Source organism: Acartia tonsa, chromosome 12 (assembly GCF_053477335.1).
Source record: "Acartia tonsa isolate MP-2025a chromosome 12, ASM5347733v1, whole genome shotgun sequence".
Classification (NCBI taxonomy): Eukaryota; Metazoa; Arthropoda; class Copepoda; order Calanoida; family Acartiidae; genus Acartia; species Acartia tonsa.
In genome coordinates this window covers 30,743,972-30,767,238 of record NC_137271.1, presented here as the reverse complement: position 1 = coordinate 30,767,238, position 23,267 = coordinate 30,743,972, and the positions used below count along the sequence as shown (strand labels likewise).

At 31.0% G+C, this 23,267-nt stretch overlaps 1 protein-coding gene across 1 annotated transcript; it reads left to right on the top strand.

Annotated features, from left to right (window-relative positions):
• Positions 1-8,720: 8,720 nt before the first annotated feature.
• Positions 8,721-22,164, top strand: LOC145334147 (uncharacterized). The gene is made up of 18 exons (XM_080179450.1): positions 8,721-8,816; positions 9,350-9,408; positions 9,985-10,066; positions 10,451-10,568; positions 10,929-11,009; positions 11,335-11,423; positions 12,039-12,108; positions 13,418-13,467; positions 17,007-17,097; positions 17,641-17,709; positions 18,383-18,436; positions 19,020-19,063; positions 19,564-19,621; positions 19,966-20,057; positions 20,386-20,453; positions 20,718-20,769; positions 21,375-21,471; positions 21,956-22,164. Exons 1-18 carry the CDS (start codon positions 8,732-8,734, stop codon positions 22,110-22,112), a joined length of 1,416 nt encoding a protein of 471 aa, XP_080035576.1. The 5' UTR covers positions 8,721-8,731; the 3' UTR covers positions 22,113-22,164.
• Positions 22,165-23,267: the final 1,103 nt, after the last annotated feature.

Below are 23,267 nucleotides of genomic sequence, written 5' to 3'. Positions count from 1 at the left end.
TCCTCTCAGTCCAAAGATAAAGCCTATACACCAGGTTTACGCAAATGTGTCAGAACTTCCCCCCCCCCTTATTACTCCTGCTTCTTTTTCTACACTTCAACTGATACAAGCAACTTTTACTATAAATGTCCATTTATTAATCCATCCACTTTTAACTCACAAATCAGACCAAATTGTTCAGTAATTGATCAGTAATTTACCACAAAAATGCACAATTAGATAAGTAATTAACCTTTTAGTGCTTACTTACACGGTGAGAGATTACTAGGGAAATATTAAGATGAAATAAATTGAACAAAAAATTACAAATATATACAATTAACTTAATTAATAAATGACTTTCTTAATATAATATTGATTACTCATTTGATACACTTTTAAAAGTATTTTTAAAAATAAACAAAACATCTTTTATAAAAGGCTCTTTGTATGTTTTGTTTAATTAATTAAGAATGTACAACAATGTTTAAATTATATATAAAATCTATGCTTTTTTTCACATTTGACAGAATTTTAAACTAGTATGGTACATTTCTATTATGTCGATGTTAAAAAAGTAATGGAAGATTACAGAAACATAGATATTAAAAATGTAAACCATGATTCCAGTTTCGCCTCTATTGAAAGTGGAATCTTACATTTCAAAAATCGTATTGGCGTTGAAGATATCTTCACCAAGAGAGGCAAAAGTGGAATCTTACATTTCAAAAATCGTATCAGCGTTGAAGATATCTTCACCAAGAGAGGGGAAAGTGGAAGGGTAGATTACAGTTTTAGAGGGTCCAAACCATAATCATAGATTATGTTTCTGCTTCTATAAAAATGGATTCAACTCCCTAACTGTTTTATTTGTTTGTATGTTATCCTATTTCACCAAGACTGAAAATTTATTTGGTAAAATTTATAATAACAAGGATGACAACATCCTTAAAGGCGAAACTCTTAAATAGTTGGTGTCAGGATTGAATACGCAGAATTATTAATGCATAAGATTAGCAAAATTGTAAGTATTTTTTTGGAAAACATCTGAGAAACAGGCTACTGTTTAAGGACAAACCTAAATTTTTAGGACTTGATTATGCTTCCCTTGTAACATTGTACCTTGTTGAAATAGGAATCAGTATACCAAAATTATACTAAATACGATAATTATAACACATAAAAACTGTTTTTCAAAAAAGGTTAAAAATCAACACGTTTTAAATAAATATTTTTTGGTATTGATTACAGAGTTACTACGCTTTCTATATCGTACATAACTGTTGATGATATAAATCATCTTGCAAAGTTAGAAATCGATAGAGCAATTTTATTATGTCTAAACGAACAAAGAGCCCTAATAATAGAAAAGCTTCGCTTTGAATAAGGGTAATAACATTCATAAAAATGAAGTTGAAATTTTCAGAAAATTTTAAAATTAAATTTTTTCTTAGCTCAGAGAGGTTTCTAAAATAACACTAAGCTTCTGATTTTAGAACAATAATATAATTCATTTTAGGAGGGGGAGGTTCTCATTTTGTCAAGGAAGGTTTAGCTTACCCTAACCTTTACCCTAGATAAAAAGCACCTTTAATTTTTGCTCATTTTTTAAACTTTGAGTACTAGCTCATAATGCCACTAAATTTGTTATGCTCCTTGTAGGGTTTTAAAAAAGCTTAATTGATTGATTGAATCCCTACTGCTATATTTATCTATTACACTCAGGCCATTCTTATTTGTTTTCTGTTCATTTAAAGGGCGCTGATAAAAACACTTAGATACAAAAACCAAAAATAAGACCATCAACATGTATGATTTTGTATTAATTACAGTTTTATGGTTTATACGGAAACATATCTATAAGTAATTATTTATCACTAAGTCTAATTTTATATTCATCAGCTTTCCTTTCTGTCTTTGCAATAGCTCTCTATTCAGAATGTCAAAATAGCTTGAGGAACAAAGGCTTCCCTGATAAGACAAGACTGATTTGAAAAAATCCAACTATTTATTACAAAACAAGGATGACAACATCCATAAAGCGAAGCTCTAAAATCAGAAGGAATGGCAAACGAACAATAACTCTTTTAGGGTGTCAGAACTTAATAAGCAGAACATTAATTTCTAAGTCTAACCAAATTGTACATAAATATAATGCAAAATTGCGTAAATATAGGAGAAAGTAAAAGGACATCATTTTATTTTTAGGATTTTATTTTAGAGATGCCTCGCTTATAATACTGTACTTTGTTATCCTAAGAATCATTATCCTAAAAATCAGATGAATAGGATAATCTTATCATATAAAAAAAGTTGTAAAAATGTTAAAAAATCTGTATGTTTTAACGGACATACAGACTTTCTGGTAACGATTATAGAGCTGATACGCTTTCTAATTCGTACCTAACTGTAATAGGAATCATTATGCAAAATCGATAGGATAATTCTAACGTGTCTATTCTAATGATTATATCATACAAAAATGTTGTCAAAAAAGTTAAAATCAGCATATTTTTTAATCAAACATAAAAAGTAATTTAAAATTTGCCCTTGTCATTTTCTTTCCCTAAACCCCTGATACATACCGCTAAAACCGTACTCTCTCTAAAGAACTTGATTATTATTACTATTTTCACCTGTGTGCGCACTAATATAATAAAAAAACGTTGTATTTAAAAATGAAAGATACCTCTAATTTTAACTTCACGTTATCTGTTTCATTGGTTAACAAACTTTATATATATATATGTTGAAATGAATTTCATTCCATATAGTTATCTTAGTGGATTTTCCCCTAGATTTTTATAATATAATTTTTTGGGGGGGTTGGGAGGGTGGTAGGGATGGGCTTCCTTTACTAACCAACAAAATTTTTTATACTTCCCATTATAATTTTATAATTATATATAAGTTGTCCTGCTAAAAAAGATATAGAGCACTCAGTGCAATACTTGCAAGATATAATCATAATTGCAAATAAATATAGAGAGTCTAGATGTTCAATCTTTTAATAGGACCAATGGGATACTTAAAAATCTACCTTTATTACATATTTTGTTAGATTTATCAGGATAGAGCTTTGCTCAGGAAGATTTTTTTATTACTCATTTTATCGAACAATATGTGACTATATGTATATTAGGGCGGGTTCATATCGGAATTAGACAAAGAGGGGATGTGCAACAGATCAAACTTACTTAAATAAAATTTCGGACTGAAAAAGAATTTTAAAAAATTCAGTTTTAGAACTAGACCACTTAAAAATGTATTTCAAAAATAAAAAAAATATGCAAAGACGACATTCACGTGCTCTTCACTTATTATCTCAGTTACTATTAGTGCTAGAGGGCTAATATTTTTTGTGCATTTCCCCTGTTTTATTATGAATTTCCAACTATAAGTCAGTCAAAGTCATATTTCGCTTCCTTACCCTTTATTTACCAACCTTTTACCAACGACCAGACATTCAATTGTATAGCTATTTGTAAAAGGGTGTCAATTTTTTGTATTAGAACTATGGCTTCATGGTGCTCCCAGAAAAGGCCTTGAGGAGTAGAATCAGGATCTTTTGTCCGTTTCAAAATATCTCGTTCCTAGCCTTAGAAATTACTAAAAAACCACCATTTTGTCCAATTTGTAGAGGTTTTTTGAGATTTTCTCAGGCTAGGAACGAGATTTTTTGAAACGGTAAAAAGTTCCTGATTCTACTCCTCAATGCCTTTCCTAGGAGCACCATGAAGCCATAGTTCTGATTCAATAAATTTTTGACACCCTTTTACAAATAGCTATACAATTGAATGTCTGGTCTCCAGCGGTTATAAGACTTAGGATAAATTTTAAATCATCCAGAGGTGTGTTATACTCATACAAATCATTTGCAGATCCCCGCTTTGGTCTCAGAAAACAAATGTCCAAAATCGACCCACCCTAGTGTATTTAGATAAAAATCTAGAATATCATTTTTAAGTTGGAAAAAATAATGTGTTGATTTGATATTTAGGGTAATAGATCCTCATCATTATACCTCATCAATCATACATATTTCATTATCTTAGGACCTGTTTAAATACGCAGCAGAGTGTGTTTCAAATAGCTTACTTTTCCTCACTTTGTATTATTTGATAACATTTTAGGCAGCAAAGACGTTTAAGCTTTTTTTTTGAGGGTTAGGGAAAAAAGTGAGTGAGGAGACAATTAAAAGAATATTTTTTTCCTTCTTTCATAATTTTTTCATCATTGCTTTCTATGCTTATGTTTACTTTTCAGTAGATTTCCTTCTAAACTTAGCAAGAGACCTATAACTCGTGGTCTGTACAGTTTTTTTTACTAGGGGTGGGTGCGAAGCACCTCTGAAAGTTTGATACCCCATATAAATCAAAATTTTTAGCAGGGTCGTCCAAGCTTTTTTTTTGGGGGGGGGGGGGGTAAATTTTTTTTAAAGGTGAGGTAATTCGTTTTTTTTAGGGGGGAGGGTAAAATTTGCTTGGGGGGGGGGGTAATTACCCCCCCTAAAATCTTTTGGCAGGGGTAAATTTTGTTTACTCCCCCCCAAAATTTACCCCCAATAAAAAATAGATAAGATATTTTTGGACTATAAGAAACATGTATTTTAGAAATACTGTGCACTTTGTGAACAAGGGTGTAGACATCTATAAAAGCAAATCTCAACAAACAAACGGCCATTAGCTATTGTGTCCCACTCTACAATTTAAAAAAAGAAGTAAAATTAAAAAAAAAAAACTAATAAAAAAGTTTCTAAAAGATTGTTTTTAGATTAACAGATATTTTTAAATGCTATGAATTAACTTTTTAAATGCTAAATAATTGGATTAGTAATAAATTTACAAAAAGGTATAAAAAAGTAAAACTAGTTCAAATAAACGAACGACCTTTGTAAAAACTTTTATAAGGTTGCTACGTAGAAACACATTGTTAATACATCTATTTCTAAAATCAAAGCTTTTCTATAATTAGTGTCAGTCCGTCCGTATGACCGTAATGGTGAGATGTTTTCATTAATTTAGGAATGTTAAAAATTTCTATTTGAAACTATGCATGATGATTACTATGACAGTTAGGTACAATTTAGAAAGCGTAGCAACTCTATGATCGTTACCAGAAAGTCAGTACGTCCATTTAAAATATGCTGTTTTTTTTATCATTTTAACACATTTTTTTGCATGATATGATTTTACTATTCATCTGATTTTTGGAAAAATGATTCTTAGTCCAACTAGGTAAAGTATTATAAGAGAGAAAACTTTACAATTGAATCTTAAAAATGAAAGTATATACTATTACTGTATCCTATATTTACGCAATTTTGCGATAATTTATGTACAATTTTATTTAGACTTAGAAATCAATGTTCTGATAATTAATCTTTAAGTATGGTTCCTAGGATCATCAGGTATAATATTTTTAACGTCTTTAGATATGACGCGGTGTCGGACCGAGATTCAAACCTATCACCTTCCCGACGACGAGCGGATGCGCTACGTGTTGAGCCACAATCGCGTGTCAATAATAATATGTCTATAACAAAAACTACTGAAGTAATTTTTAAATAGATTTATAAGGAATAATATTCTAATTTATAAATAGTTTTGAATATAAAATACGGTGCTTGCTTACATGTGAAGACCGGAGCACCGAAAACCCCCCCCCCCGCTTAGTTTTGACAAAAATCAAAAATAAGGGGGGGGTAGTTTTTAACCCCCCCCCCCCCTTAATTTTGAAGAAAATCAAAAATAAGGGGGGGGTAGTTTTTTCACTGTACAACACGCCAGAAAGTTGAGTGAGGTAAATCAAGAAAATCCAGTATACCAGAGGGGAAACCTTATTACAGGGATATTCATGTTTTGGGGCATAATTTCCTTATTTATTGACTTTGGCCAGTAAAAGGTTTTAATTTTGCGCAAAATTAAAACCTTTTACTGGCCAAAGTCAATAAATAAGGAAATTATGCCCCAAAACATGAATATCCCTGTAATAAGGTTTCCCCTCTGGTATACTGGATTTTCTTGATTTACCTCACTCAACTTTCTGGCGTGTGTACAGTGAAAAAACTACCCCCCCCCTTATTTTTTATTTTCTTCAAAATTAAGGGGGGGGTTAAGTCTTTGCCTTGCTGAGCTTTTTTCCTCCTTGCCGTTTTCCAGACATTAAAAAACTACCCCCCCCTTATTTTTGATTTTTGTCAAAACTAAGCGGGGGGGGGGGGGTTTTCGGTGCTCCAGTCTACCACATGTAAGCAATTACCTAAAATACGGTATTACTATATTTAATGTTCGTTCCGTCTGATTTGAGAGTTTCGCTCATTTGTATCTTGTCATCCTTATCAAAACTATACTCGTTATAGGACGCGTAAAGTCACAATGATATGTGCGAAGCAACTCTGTAATCAAGTTTTTGTTTAATCGAAGCTTTTAGGGTTCGTCCGCACGTCCGTCAGTAACAGTTAGCTCTTGTCGCTAAATTAGATATGTTATAACTTTGCATGATGATTCCTATAACTGTTAGGAACAATTTTGAAAGCGTGGTACCTCTATAATCGTTACCAAAATCGTTTACAATTTTTTATGTCATATTATTATTCTATTCATCTGATTTTTGGAGTACTAATTCTTAGGATAATATAGTAAAATGTTATAAGCTAAGCTTCTTTATAATAAAATACTAAAAAATGTAAGTATGTCCTTAAACAGTATCCTGTATTTGAGCAGGTTTGCAACAAAATTACTTAAAATTTTGTTCAAATATTTATATTTTGCTTCTTCAGGAATCAGTTATGGCACTCTACTAGTCTTAATGTTCGTTTTACCATTTCAGTGCAAAGCTTTAATGGATGTTTTCATCCTTGTTAAATAATAGTTAAGTTGTACGTCTAACAATATTGCAGTGATAATCTATTTCTTTAAAATTACATTTACATAAAGTTTATGGCTATTATGGATGTTGTCATACTTGTTTGAGTATGTTTTATTATCTATGAAAATATTCTAGAACATCTTACTCATTTCAGTCATTGTTCAACGTTTCAAGTTAAAACATAAACCATGTTTATACATAATGTAAAACTATTTATATTTATAGAATGTACAGTACATTGTGCATACTGGTCATTACTAAGGTTTTGGCCAATATTCAGGGGATGTAGGACGTCACCAATGAAATAAATAACCTTCCATTTTTAAAATTTGCAATCAAATAAACAGGGGAGGGAGATAACCCACCACCCAGTTGGGACATAACCATAAAAGATAACACTTTTCTTTGAAACAAAAAAATAAATGTGGGGGGATACCTTAAGGAGCTTTATCTCCTGAGGCTAGGAGCGAAGCAACTATAATATAATATCTATAACATAAAGTTTAGCTAGCTGTCGATTATTGTTATTAATCATTATCAACGAAGAGTATCAAAGATTTTAATTTTACTAAAGAAGGTGTATTAACTTTTTTGCTTTTTATTTAAGATAGCTAGCCGGTGCTTTTAGTAAGTAGTAGATGTAAAATTTTTCATAGAATTCAGATATGTAATCGTTTTTTTTGTAGACCTCTTATCTTTTAAGTAATTTAAGTTTTTTTTTTAAATATTTAAGTCGGTTTTAAGGTACTAAAACGCAACAAAATAAAAAAAGAAAATGGCCAGTATGAACAAAAATAGTAAGATCTTTAATTTGACACCTTACTTTTAAAATTCTGTTGAGTAATTATTGAAAAAATCTATTTTCTTAACCTCTGTTTAATAAAAACTTTAAACCTAAATATTTTCTCAAACAGACATTAAAAATATGGGTTCATACATACCTTTAGAATCAGAAAAATATTACAAATCTATTCTAAGCAAAATTGAAAAAGTTTTATAAAAATATAATAAAAAAATAAGTTTATTTTAAGAATCATAATTTTCGGCTTTAAAGGGCTGACTTGAACAAAACCTAAACAAATGTACATACACTGTAACAGATATTTTTTAAACACAAGAAACAATAATGCATTTTTAACTGCCTTGTTTTGAAGTTTATAAACAGACTGAAGCATACTTGTTCATAATTTTTCATTCTTTACATGTTATGTAAGTATTACTATTTTTATTGTAGTACCTATTGTATATATTGTTTGAACATTATCCTTTTTTTGTCAATTCTATTGGTTAAGTTTTGAGGTGAAGCTTCTTGATTCGTCAATTTTAGAGATTTTTAAATGGCTAGTTTAATAGTTACAATTAAGTGTTGCCTGTAAAAATATAATATTTTAGGTCATTTTCATTTTTTTAAGTTTTTACTTTTTTCAATTTTGCTTAGAATGGATTCGTAATATTTTTCTGATTCTAAAGGTATATATGAACCCATGTTTTTATGTCTGTTTGAGAAAATATTAAGGTTTAAAGTTTTTATTAAACCGCGGTTAAAAAAATAGATTTTTTCAATAATTACTCAACAGAATTTTACAAGTAAGGTGTCAAATTAAAGATCTTACTATTTTTGTTCAAGTTACAGCTCTCCATCTTACCTAAAAAAAAATGAGATTGAAAAAAGCTCTGTGAGCCCCCCCCCCCCCCCCAATCTGTAATGGTTAAAAAATAAGAGGTCTACAAAAAAAACCGATTGCATATCTGAATTCTATAAAAATTTTTACATCTACTACTTACTAAAAGCACCGGCTAGCTATCTTAAATAAAAAGCAAAAAAGTTAATACACCTTCTTTTACTTTTATCTACCTATTCAAATAATATTAAAAGTAGAATATGAAAATGTTAAAACTATCAATACCACCAAAGCTAAGAGGAGTTATGTGCGTTTTTGCAGGTTTTATCATTCAAATGGTCGTAGGTAAGAAAAAGCTCCGAAAAGAATTTTTTATTATAGCCCGCGACTGTAGGCCAAAGACTGCGTCATAACTATAGATGTTAAAAATAGTTCCTAATACTAATATGTCAGGTGCGTGACATTTATAGTTAGAGTAGGGAGAATGCGCAACTCATTAACATGTACAGTTAGGACTTTTAGCCAAATATCGCTTAACCAAATGGTTGGTTGTCTAAAAGGACGTTTAACCGTATAATAATGCAAATTTCAATGATTTGGTTCAGAGACGCACCAAAATAATATATCATTTCGTGGTCTTGCCCATAGGTTATCCCCAGGTTTTTCTTTGGTTATGAACTAAAATTCGCCCCTCCCGCTTATTTAAATAAAACATAGCTCCCTACAACTTGATGCCTAAGCCTTCCAGAGCTCCCACAAGACCTAATAATTACTTAAAACCATTATAGAAATAAAAAGTAATCCTTGTAAAATGGTCTGGGAATGGATGAAAACTTCTCAAAAATACATAAGATGTTTTATTAAATTTTGTTCTTTAGGAAGCTATTACAGCTTATTCGGTAACTTTCTACCTTATTTGGTATCCTACAAGAAACAGGTATCTATAAGTTACCAATTATTGGACTGTTGGGCACTCTAACACCCCTAAAAAGAAAATAGGTTAATATCTCCAATAGCTTCCTATTTATGTACAATGTTTTACACAATATAGGGATAAAATGGCCAATTTACATTTTGCCGCAATATCTTCCAAAAAGGAAAGGTCCTGATCGTTATTTTACATATATCGGAATCATAATCTGAAGCAATCTCAAAAAGCCTGTTTAAAAAAAACTGCTTTCAATCTTTCAAAAACTGAGTTCAATGACCACTCTTTTATAGCAAACAAGCGGCTTCGCCTCTAGGATTTAAATGTGTACATTATAAGAGAGGAGGAAAGGGAGAAAGAGGATCCATAAACTTTAACTTTGTTTGAAATATATAAAGTAATTCAAATGTTAAGGAGTGATTTTTATATACTATAGAATGTATGATGCCATATTAAAATTATGCTTTATAATTTTTTACACTCTAAAATCAAAGATGCTTCATCAAATTTTTTTTAAAAATCCATTTTGCTTAAACATCTATAATGATTTTACTGCATAATACTTTACTTTTCATCTTTTTCTAGTTTGATGATTCTGTAAGTTATGGAGAGGCTGCAATATTGCTGCCAGCTGGCGGTTTAACAACGGGGATATTCTCTTTGATCTGTAAGTTTTTAGTAGCGATTCTACTTCATAATTCACTTTGTCTGTCCGTCAGTCCGTAACGCCAAATTGAAAATGTGACATTTTCGGCTGTTATTGTATATACACAGCCCAAATTTTTTCTTGAAGAATCCTATGACACGTTCGCACCCAGTCTATACAATGTGTTTTCGTCTTTCTGTCGTTCGTGCTATTTTTGAAGGTTTTGTATCTGTATTTTACCTCAGACTGTTTTAGGTTAGGATATATATACATTATACAAGGTACAGGGCCCTTTGAATCAGAATAATTATTTTTCAAAAAAAAATGAGGCGTGTGGGGGATGGGGGCTTGTTGATCTCTATGAGAGAAATCACTGAAATTTTAATATTGTTATGTATATTTTAGCTGGCAGCATTATAATACCTCTGGTTGGGCCAAAGACCTGTCTTATTCTGGGATGTTTCATCTACACATTGTCTCCAATACTAGGCTACTTAGCCCTGGATTCTTCCATAGCTTTTTGGTAAGTATAAACTTATTAAAACAATATTTAATTTGATAGACTAAAGACCAATTTTTTTAAAGTTTTTAGTATATTTTGATGGTCTGTTAGAAACTCGAATATGAAACTTTTCGTTTTTGACTAATTATTCTAATTGTAAATGTAATTTATTTAGAATCGTCCCATTAATTCAAAACTCTTATTCACTTTTGATTTTGCTGAAACTCTCGATTTGTTGTCTATAATTAGCATATTGAGAGGTATTTTTATTTTTGAAAACTAGAACTTATAAGCTTTCTAACTTTGTCATTAAAATTTACACGACAAATATTTCTTTAGTATGGACACCATGTTTTTAAATTGTTAAATAATTCTTTTTAGCTATGGAGTGGTACCAATAGCAGCAGGAAATATTGTGGCTATACCAACAATCATATTTGCATGTTCTTGGTTTCCAAATAGGTTGGTACTTTTATTTTGAAACTTAGTCAGCTTTGCAAGGCTCGCCACCTGTAATTTGTGCCGTTTAAGTTGCAATTAAGGCATGTGCGACGTCAATAAAAGGAGGGATTAGAGGAGAAGTGGGAATGGAAACACCTAAAAGAGATAGATTTAGACTTATTTTTATGACGTCACAAATGACACATTCCAGCGCTTCACATCTTTGACTAGCATAGAAACTTCTATAACTAATAGAAGCCAAAAAATCTTAAATAGCAACCTAGACATTCAGACTTTAAACATTGACATGAAGCGTTTTATAAACATTATTATTTTTGCTTTTTAGTCGGGGTAAAGTGGTTGGCTGTGTAATGGCTGGTATGGGTTTCAGTTCCACTGTCTTCATACCTCTACAGACATATCTAATAAATCCAGGTTATCTTCCTTATATAAAAGTAACAGTATGTCTGTTTGATTGTGATGAGCTTAAAATCACTAACCTATGGGCAGATATGGTTCCCAATTTCAGTAAAGTTTCCTATAGGTGAGAGAAGGTTTATAACTATTTTAAAAGTGGATAACTCAACTCTCCCAAAAGAAATCGCCCATGGAAAAAATACTTTTCCCCCCCCAAAAAATAATTTTAATTTTTCTTTTAAAACTGAAATAAGAAGCTTATACGTCCCTGTTAATAGGCTACTTTTCTCTACGAATATTAAAATCCATCAGCCGCGCTCCCAGCATCTAGCAGTTAGAGGTGACATTTAAATAGCCAAAAACTAGGCCTGATGCCTATGTACAAACTCACATAGCCTTGAAGAACTCAAGCGGTTCCGTAGTTAGCGATATCTTAACAGATACAAAAATCTGACCACTTTATATAATAAGAATTAATATTGAATGGATGGTAGACTATACCTGGATATTAAGACAGGGGGAAAATTGTCGTCGATTAAGCTTCCAAACATAGAACTGCTGCGTATTTTAATTTATGAGAGAACGTGAAAATCTGGTGTAAGATCCAAGTAATAATATATCCATTATTTTTAGATAATATTCCACCAGTACGTGTAAATGAAACAGGATTCACCTATTTTGCCTCTTCTCAAGTATTAGACAGGTGATGTAATTGTTTTTTTTTTAGAAATTTCCTCGTTATGTCGTATTTAGTGCCTATAAAAATAAGACGTCATACTATAAAAATGATCAATGATAGGCCAATACACAGGCTAAATCACCAATGACAGGCCAGTTTACATTTTGATTGACCAATGGTAGGCCAGTATAATGGAATTTTTTTATGGAATATAAAAAGCTTCTGTGAGAACCCTTGAAAAACAAAAGTGACAGCATCAATAAGATATACAAAACTACCTGAAAACAGGATGCATAATATGGACATTTTAGACTTAATTATAGAGATGCTTTGGAAATGAAATTTTGTCTAATCGTCTTAAGAAAAAATAAATAAATCAAGAGAACTGGTTATTATATCATTTAATTTACCAATGACAAACGGATTAGTAATACTAGTTGAAATACTACCCTTTTTAAATTTTAACTGTTGTGAGACTCATCCTTCTGTGTGTGAAATCGATAGGACAATTCTAAGATACATAAATTTACATCCTGAGCTAAATTTTATCTCCCCTCTAAAAATATTTCGCAGCCGCCATATTGACGTAAAAATGGACCCCTAATCAATATTTTAAAATTATCTGATCTTATCTTTAATTAGTGTTGATTATGCTTTGATGAATAATTGTACAGGTTTTATTAAAAACAACAACTTGAGCTTAAATGTTAAAGTACATCCTCAAAAAATAAAATTTGTAATTAACAAAACGTACAGTTAGATAAGAATATTTGAATGTATTCGATAAATAATTATTTGAATGATGCACCAGTTATTTATGTACTCTAATAAAGTGATACTCACAGCTGGCTAAAATAACGATAACTTTCATTGGCCCCATTTTACCTCATACCCTCCTCTCCTACTGTATGAACAAACTGACCAATAAATGAGGTCAATATTAGCATATTAAGGATTGAACAAATTCACATTTTCAAACAGTTTCATTGAGATGTGCTTATTGGTTAAGGTGCTAGATCGATTCTTAGATTTTTTAATTTTTCGTGATTTTCTTGATTCTTATTTAAACAGACGGCTGAAACTTTCAGAGTTTTAATAAGTTTACATTCTACATATTTATGATTTGATTTATCAAGTTTAATGTTTATTTTATATGACACTTCTCTATAGTTCTTTTTTTTCCGAATGCCCATTCATAATTTTTGAGCTTCCTTGTTTCTAGATCGCTCATAAACTAAGATATAAGATTCTGAAGATAAAAAACCTGAATATACATATACAATATACATACTAGATAATAATGTTTTAAATGGCCTAATTTAGTAAATTTCAGGGTTCCAACTTCTCTTCTTTGGCTAGCCTTGGTTTATGGAATACTTCTTGGTAATATATACAAAAATATACACCTCCACTCTCTCAAACAGTATAAGAAGGGTGTCAAACCCCCCTTAAACTTAAAAAATTAGTAGAGCTGCTCCTCTATTTTTACCCCCTCAAGGCTCGATGGTTCTGTAAATTAAACAATCCCATTCTAGGAAGGAATCGAGGAAAAAATTGTTCAATTTACAACCATGTTAGAATACTTGTATGTATAAGATTTATTCATGGAAACACTTTTTAAAAAATACTTGTACTCTTTGTAAGCATCAACAAGGGCCACTTTCTCAAGCATAAATGAGCAATAGTTTGGAGATATTGAGAAAAAGAGAGAATAGAGAGAGAGATAAAGATGGAGAGAGAGAAAGAGAGAGAGAGTCAGAGATAACAAGAGAGAGATAATGTTAGATATATCTATAATACAAAGTAGAACGATGTCTGTCTGTCCGTCTGTCCGTCTGACCGTCTGTCCGTCCGTCTGTCTGTCTGTCCCTTAAGATCTCGGTAACCACTGAACCGATCGGATTCTACTCTTCAAGGTATCTACCTATTGGTCCTGTGGTGGTTTTAAGCTATTTTCTCGGGGGGTGGGACACCCCCAACCCCCCCAAAAACCAAAAAATCCCCCCCCATTTTTTTTTTTTTTTTTTTTTTTTTTTTTTTGAAGGAGTTTCCATGGTCCTTTATGGTCCCTCGCAATAATTTAATATAAAGTGTGTTACTTTTTTTATGTTTTATTATTATTTGGCCATAATTTGGTCAAAAATGCTCACAAATCAGACCTTTTTCGACCTAAGATACTCAAATGGTTCCTTTACAAGCCCAATCAATCAGTTTCAAGATATCTTTATATTTCAAGGAAAATTGATGAAAATACTAAAAAACGGCAAATTTGGGTGTTACCTTTTTTATGCACAGATACCATAAAATCAACAGAAAAAATACTTATTTTTACTTTTCTGTCATTTTTAAAGTTTGATTCTGTTAAATTGGCTATTCTTGAAGGGATTTATGCATGTATTATACTGAAACATAATATTGGGCAGAAATTAATGTATTTCAAAGAAAGAAAATTTTGAAAATAAGAAATTCGACCTCTATCACTTCAGAGGACAGCTGCAAACCTCCAGTTGACAGGATATAGTTAAATACTTGTTAGCAATAATAATTAGCCCAAAAAGTAAAACAAAAAGTTTTTTAATATGGGAAAAAAATGATAATCTAAATCTTAATTTAGGGGATGAGGATCTTAAAGACGTTCTTACTGGTGGTGATGATGACCCAGATGGTATCCAAATACATGAGCATTATGACAACTTATCTATTAAACTATGGTCCAATTTTTGTATTTGTAGCATTCTCCAATCAAGAGAAATCCCAAAACATACAATCATGGTTTTTAAATTCTCCAATTCATAAGGTAAATATAGTAGTTTTTAAAAGATGGTTATATTTCTTGTTACATTTTTTAATTGGAGGCTGCTACAAATACAAAAATTGGACCATAGTTTAATAGATAAGTTGTCATAACGCTCATGTAATTGGAGACCATCTGGGTCATCATCACCACCAGTAAGAACGTCCTTCAGATCATCATCCCCAAAATTAAGATTTAGATTATCATTTTTTTGCCATATTAAAAAACTTTTTGTTTTACTTTTTGGGCAAATTATTATTGCTAACAAGTATTTAACTATATCCTGTCAACTGGAGGTTTGCAGCTGTCCTCTGAAGTGATAGAGGTCGAATTTCTTATTTTCAAAATTTTCTTTCTTTGAAATACATTAATTTCTGCTCAATATTATGTTTCAGTATATTTTAATGCATAAATCCCTTCAAGAATAGCCAATTTAACAGAATCAAACTTTAAAAATGACAGAAAAGTAAAAATAAGTATTTTTTCTGTTGATTTTATGGTATCTGTGCATAAAAAAGGTAACACCTAAATTTGCTGTTTTTTAGTATTTTCATCAATTTTCCTTGAAATATAAAGATATCTTAAAACTGATTGATTGGGCTTGTAAAGGAACCATTTGAGTATCTTTGGTCGAAAAAGGTCTGATTTGTGAGCATTTTTTACCAAGTTGTGGCCAAATAATAATAAAACATAAAAAAAGGTAACACACTTTAAATAAATATAAACAGTTATAACAAGTTATAAAGAGTTATAAAATGTTATAAAGAGTTATAAAAAGTTATAAAATACAGAAAATATCTAAAACCTTTAGGGAAAAAGCCCCTAGAGGCTAGGGGCGAAGCCGCTAGTATATATATAAAGAGAGAGAGAGAGAGACAGATGGAAAAAAAGAAGAGATACAGAGGTAGAGTGTGAGAGAGAGATATAACAGAATAGCAAGATAGCTAAAGATAATTTCTTTACAGAAAGACAGAAGAAAAGACACAAAGACAGTCACAGAGATTAAGAGAAAAAGAGAGAAAGAAGGAGAGAGAGAGAGAGAGAGAGAGAGAGAGAGAGAGAGAGAGAGAGAGAGAGATAACAGAATAGCAAGATAGCAAAAGATAATTTCATTACAGAAAGACAGATGAAAAGACACAAAGAGAAAGAAAGAAAGAGAGAGAAAGAATGAGATAGAGAGGGAGGAAAGAAAGAGAGAGAGAAATAAATTAAGAGGGAGATAGAAAAAGAGAGCGAGATAGCAGAATAGCAATATAGCAAAAAAAGAGAACTATATTACAAAAGAACAGAAAGACATCACACAGTCATTAGTAGAGGAACTGTGCTATTGAATAAATACTCATGATATTGTAAACCTGATTATTACATAAATTTGATTACTCACATAAAAATACCAAATTGGTCAGGTCGCAAATAATAAACCTAAGGATAGAAACAGGTGAAAAATCCTAATTTAGTAATAATAAACCAAAAATATAATTGTGGGTCTTATAAATCTTTTTTTTTTATCTTGATAAATTGTTTTAAACATGGTTGCCCCTTTAATATAAAGTAGTAAGTTTTTTTTGTATTTAGCGAAGGATCTCATTAACCACTGAACTGGTATGGTTTTCCCTTTAAATATTTTGAGAGGGTACATCCACCCTCCCATGAGAAATCACCAAAAATATCCCTCTCGCCAAAAATAACCTCATTTTTCAATTTTAAACTAAAATTAAAAGGTTTTCCCCCACCTCCGATTCCTCAAGTGTCTCTAGAGGCATCTAGGGTTGTAGATGCTGTGAGTATTGGTGCAAAAAATATGACGTAACAAAAAAAATGGCCAATGAGAGTCCACTATAAATTTTACCATTGGTCAATAACGGCCTCTCATTGGCTAATTTTTTTTGTTATTTCATATTTTTTGCACCAATACTCACAGCATCAGGGTTGTATCAATAGTTTAAGGGTTACAAGATTCATGCAGCATTTAAAATCTCCGTAGGGGCTAGAAACATCTTTTTAAAATTAAACCTTTAGGTAACCTGTAAGTGAAAATGTGCCTATGACTAATTAAAAATACAACTTGTCAATAAATGACTAACCTGCCTTTTAAAACTAATTTTCTTTTTTTTTCTGAAAACATTAGTTTTAAGTCTATTGGTGTGTACTGAAAAGAAAGAAAAAATCGACGAAAAAAATCAACAAAAAGATAAAAGTTCAAAATTTGAAGAAATAAGGTATTGTTGGTCGTTTTCATTATTTTTATTTGTCCTTCAAGATCTCGTTATCTACTGAACTGATGGAGTTCTTTATTTTGAAACCTTCTGGATGGTTCTCTGGATAGTTTTAGGCTTTTTTTATTTTCAAATCTAAGCCAAAATAGTTTTAAACCTTCCCAGGACCTATGTAAAGGAGAACCATAGCGGTTCTACGGTTAGCAAGATCCTTCGGTTTAAACAAACACACACATACAAACATCCTATTACTTTATTATAAGGATACACCCTGACACTTTTGGGCCGAATTCAATAAAATATTGTAGGCTAGCCTTATACCTAGTATATATGGCCAAGAAAACCCTAAATAATAGCTAGCCTAGATAATTTTAATAGATAAGGCCCCACGTCTCTGAAAAAAAAGCAAAAGACGACGGGAACGTCCTTATTTTTTAATGGCTTTTGAAAATTGACATTAATGAAGATATCTAACAACCTAATGTTTTTATTATAAATATAAATAATTTAACATTTATTAATCTAATTCAAATAATTAAAATTTAGAGAGGCTTTTGTGTATCTAAAAGAGAATGGATTTAAAACAAGAGAAGTGTACATACTATTCCTATTCAGGTAAGCATAATCAGGGTCTTAACCCTACGGGGCATATACCAGTGGTGCCCTAACCCTGCGGGGCTACACTCTACACAATATAACCTAACCTAACCTAAAGTAAAACACGAAGCAAAAAAACTATTCTCCCTTAAATTTTATTTAATTCAAAATAAAGGGGGGGGGGGCTAATTTTTCTCTGCTCGACTAGGTAGTTTAATTGAAACTACCGATAATTATTATTTAGCATACCTACTTTATAAAAGTCAGTTTTACTGACGCTCTGTCATATTTACGAGTTTAGGACAAGTATCTATCTTTCTCAGAAATGGAGGGGACAGTGGACTGTTAATTACACTGTTAATTACACTTTTATTATAATCATAATCGACAGAAAGGATTGTTTTGTTTATCATAAATGAGGTTGTACATAAATTTATTGTTAATTCTCTTATCCAAATATGTATATAATTTTTCTACATTAGGTATTTATCAGGGCTCGGCAGCCGAGCGTCAGACTCACTGAAATCGTAATGTTATAACTTTAAAATTCCATTGGATCTAAACCTGTTCCTGAACAGACAATTAATCTTTTCGAGAACTCTTTCATAGTCACACTAGCAGTTTTAAATTTGAAGCTGATGCGGTGCTGTCGCATGGCTGCCGAACCCCGATATTTATCATTTTTTTTGAGGATAATGATGATTACAGCAGGCGCATCTATTCTCACTCAATGGAAATCCTTTAGGAATGAAATCTACTGGATCTATACAGTTCAATCCTGTAACTAGGAACAATCAGGGAGGGAGGGAACATTGTGCTGTTTATAACATTTGTCCCCAAAGTTTTATCATATGGTTTTCTTATTCGTCGGCTTAACTTTGGGGACTTTTATGGAATTTTCATTGGTTGGGTCATTAAATTGAGTGTCCAAACGTTTCAATCATTTATTGTAATTTGCATTACAGAATGGGTAATTTTGTGTATCATCTCTAAGGACGTACATTTATATAGGACGTCTTATCCCTTTATATCCCTGAGGAGCAATGCACCCAAAAATTGAAATAAAGTTTTAGGAACCTCGAAACTTTATTCAAATCCTCTCAAAATATCTATATCAACGGAAAAAATAACGTTGCCATGAGTTTTTCGAAATCTAGGGGTAACTTTTAAACAATTCATAGGACATAATTACATTTTTTGGAGGAGAAAGGTAAAAATAAATCATTTATTTGTTACTGACCCCTTCATGACAATGTTCTTTTTGAAGTAACTGTGTGCATAAAGAGATAGAGTTAGGAATTTTTTATCCAAAGATCTTTTATGGATAGTTTATTGTTGAGTTCTGATGACAGATTACTATCCATAATAGGAGGTAAGTAGACCAATTAATTATTGCTCTTTATTTGTCGTGAAATGAGGGATAAATAAGCGAGACTAAATTAAATTAAAATAAATTTTTCTCTAATTAATTGTACCTATTTATCAAAATGCATGGTTATTTTCCTCATGGTATGAACTATCACTTAAAACGTAAGCATAATTTTTAATGACTATATGTTTCTAATATAAACTTCATTTATTGGTCAGTTCATCCATTCAGTAGGAGGAGAGGGGATAGGGTAAATTGGGTAGGTGTTGGGTATTATTTTTTTATCCTGCTGCGAGTATTACTTTATTAGGTTACTTGAAAATCTGGTGCAACACCCAAGTAATAAAAAATTTATTGTTATTTCACTTTATGTAACCTATGACTTAAACAAATCGTTTACAATAGACTTAATCGAATTAAATTAATGATAGATACTTAATTTCAATAATATTCAGTCTTTTTTTTCTAACCAACACTCTGGAAATGGTCACTTCTTTATGTAGGTGTTGGAGGCTTATTTAACACTCTTGGTAGATTTTTGTTTGGCGCATTACTGGACAGGTAATAATTTAACAGCCTGTGAAACAAGTTTGTAGTAATAGAAACTAGAAATAGTTATTCACTAGCTATCATTGATTTAAAATTAAAAAGAAAACAAGATTGTAGAAAATAAATCTAATCTCCTAATAGGAAGTGATTAGACTAAGATAACAGCCGATTTTAAGATATTTTTGGAAATTTTACCATTATTTCAGCCATTTTTTCAGATTTTCTTTAAGAAAGTTTTGATAGCCAAAACATAATACTGTTAATCATTATAATGAAACCGTTTAAGATATCTTTAAAGTAAAACAGACAATAAGACTTCCATATACTTAGTACTTTTTACTTTTTCATTATTTTAGATTTACTTTCAAGCAAGTTATGAGCGTACAAACCTTGATCCTAGCCATAGATTTTGCTTGCATTTATTGGGTTGGTTTTGCTTCATTTGAAGGTTTGTATTTTTTAACAAATAAACTAATTAATAAGTTTTTCTGTTCCAATTCTGATTCAGACATTTATATTTTTTGGGGGAAATCTTTCAAATAACAGTTATCAAACCATAAATTAATAATAAAGTAATAGAGTTATAGCAGTCGTAACTAACAACTGAATTAATTCGTAAAAGGTTTCGTGATTTTACTAGCAAAAAATGTAGTAAAGACGACCTTTTTTAATTTGCCCCCCAAATATTTTAGATTTCTTTTGCGTGGTAGAAATATTTTATTCATGGAGATATAAATGCATAGGTTAAAAAGATAAATAATATTTTTTTGTTTTAGGGTTTTGTGTATTGATATTGTTGTCTTATCTTTTGAGTTTTTCATTCTTCTCTGCTGTACCTGCTCAGGTTAATAAGTGCATAGTATATAAGAGGATGTCTGTCTATCTAATTGTATTCAGGATAAAAAGATAGATAGTTGAAATTTAAGTGAAGATTCCTTTGACACATGCATATCTAATCTATACATACACATTTTCTTAATATTTTTGCATATTCTCTCCTTTTTTCATTGTTATGAAAACTGAACATCTGTTATATGACTCACGTAGTCTGTTTGTCTGTTCCAATACTTTTTGTGCTTCGCTGTTTATGGATGTTGTTATTCTTTAGGTTATGAAACTGTTCCCTGGAAAACATAGTGGTGTAATTATTGGTGCTGTAGGTACAATTTTTAGTAGCGAAGCTACTTTAGAATTCGAAATGTCTGTCTGTAAGACACGAAGTGGGAGAAACGTGATTTTCTTGGCTCCTATTCAAGATACACGGCACTTTTGGTCAACATTCCCATCATTATAAGGCATAATTATGAATTAACTATAAAACATTCAAGGCAGCTTTTATATTTTTCTCAAATTTCTCCCTCATTTTGGTGTTCTTTGTCTGATTCAATTTTTTTGTTGTTGAAAATATCAAAATTAAATGGATATTATAATTTTTGTTGTCTCTCTATTTTATCCCTTATATCTATTTATCTACTTTTCGTTCTTATTTGCATATTTTCATATTTTCTACCCAACATTTATTGTGTAACATTACTTATTAATTTAAATTATTCATAATCTTTTCAATCTAATAGACAATCATCAGTATATCCCTTTCGTGACTAGCCTCTTAAGGGGCTTTTCCACGTATTTTTACACTAGCGTTTCTTTTATTTCCAGCTCCTGCGGGGGGGGGGGATGAAACGCCACTTAAGAGGCTAGTAACGAAAGGGACTATATCCAAAATTGTATATCTTTCATTGATATATCCTGGTTTCTATTTTAGGTTTCGGTGACAGTTTTGGATTTGCAGCAATATTTATCATCAATAAAACTATATTTACGGGAAATATTCAACATCCCTTTGTCATATTTTTTATTGTGTAAGTATTTAAATGCTTTATAAGCTGTGCTATAATTTACTTTGTCTGTCCATCTGTCCGTTAAGGCTGCTTTGCAAGATAGAAGGCTTATTTTGTGATCCCTAGACCTATACAAATAACATCTAGTATATAATTTACTTGTTCCATTAGTCTGCCAGTCATATTTCTAAAATGTATAAAGTATAACTTTTAAAACTAAAGAGAAGGTTTCGTGATTTCTGCAAATATTTTCTTGATCTAAGACCACTGTATATATGCTCTTTAGTTTACTTTGTCCGTATTTACATTGATTATTTTTTGTGCATCGCTAGTTGTTGTTGTTATACCTTTATTATTATTACTTAAATTCAAGAGTAGATCTTTTTCACAATAAAGAGACTTCAGGAATGACAAAAAATAATAAAATGTAGAATAGACTATTCATCTGAATTTGAACATTTTATAATTAAACATCTGAAGAAAAATTTAATTCTACTACTTTCAGGTTGTCCATCTTTACATTCGCAGCATTCCTCCTCACTTGGTTTGTTAGAGAATCAAGAATAGTGACCAATAATAATAATAATAAGATAATAGAGGAAGAAAATATAGAAAAATATTATCAAAATCCTGGCTTTGATATGGAGAAAACATTACAGTAAAATCTTTATATTTCATAATTGTAATTTTTTTATAAATATAAATTAAAGGAAATTTTATTCTTGTCTACTACTCTACTCTGCAAATTAACCAAGATACCAGAGAGATAGAGAGATAGAGGACAATGGGCTGTTTATTACACTAGTCTCCGACCTTTTATAGTAACGTTTTCTTGGCTTAACAACGTTGGGTACTTTTACTAAATTTGATTGGGTGGTTTATTAAGTTCAGTGTTCAAACGTTTTAACCTTTAATATTAATCTACAGAAGGGTAATTTAGTGTTTCATCATTCGGAATGTACATTAATTTATTGGCCATTGTCTTATCCATTTAGATCCCTGCCAAGGTTTTTTTTATTTTGATGCTGTGAGTATTGGTGCAAAAAATATGACGTAACAAAAAAAATAGCCAATGAGAGGCCGTTGTTGACCAATGGTAAAATTTTTAGTGGCCTCTCATTGGCTATTTCTTTTTGTTACTTGCTGCAAGTATCCCTTATAACCCTAGTTTGATTGCGTCACGGAAGAACTTTTATCTTATCTATTCTGTTTTTTTCATATTTCAATGTTGTACAACTTTATTATCTTTTTTTTGAAGATATTAAGCTACTTCATTAGACAATAATCTTATATAATATTATGGGGTATACCTCCAGTTAATTGAAGCTTTTTATAGGGCATATAAAAGTGACGCTATGTTGGACTACCATTGCATTGGTTAATAAAATGTATACTGACCTGCCATTGGTAATTTAGTCTGTGTATTGGCCTATCATTAGTCATTTGTATTGTATGACGTAATTTTATCATAGGCACTGTAAGCAACTTACAGTTAATTAGTCTCTCTTGAAATTGGAATATGGAATTTTACTTTTATTAGATGGTAAAAAATAGTAATTTTAGTAATAACCTCTCAAAAATTGTTGGACGGATTGATCTAAGATTTTCAGGGGATCTGAAGAAATTATTTTATTAATCTGGATCGGATCCATTGAAATAAAAACCCAATGATAAAAAGTTATCCCTTCTGTTGATTAAAATCATTGAACAAAAAGATTGGACACGTCTGGTTTAAAACCAACCGATTGAAATTCAATAAAAGAACCCAAGGTTTTTAAGCCAACGAATAAGATAACGTGGTTATAAAACTTTGGGTA

Coding starts and splice junctions, on each gene's coding strand:
- LOC145334147 (XM_080179450.1), top strand. CDS start 8,732: ATGAAAATGTTAAAACTATCAATACCACCAAAGCTAAGAGGAGTTATG. Junction 9,409..9,984: donor TGGTATCCTACAAGAAACAG/GTATCTATAAGT, acceptor ATCTTTTTCTAG/TTTGATGATTCTGTAAGTTA. Junction 19,622..19,965: donor TTTGGCGCATTACTGGACAG/GTAATAATTTAA, acceptor TCATTATTTTAG/ATTTACTTTCAAGCAAGTTA.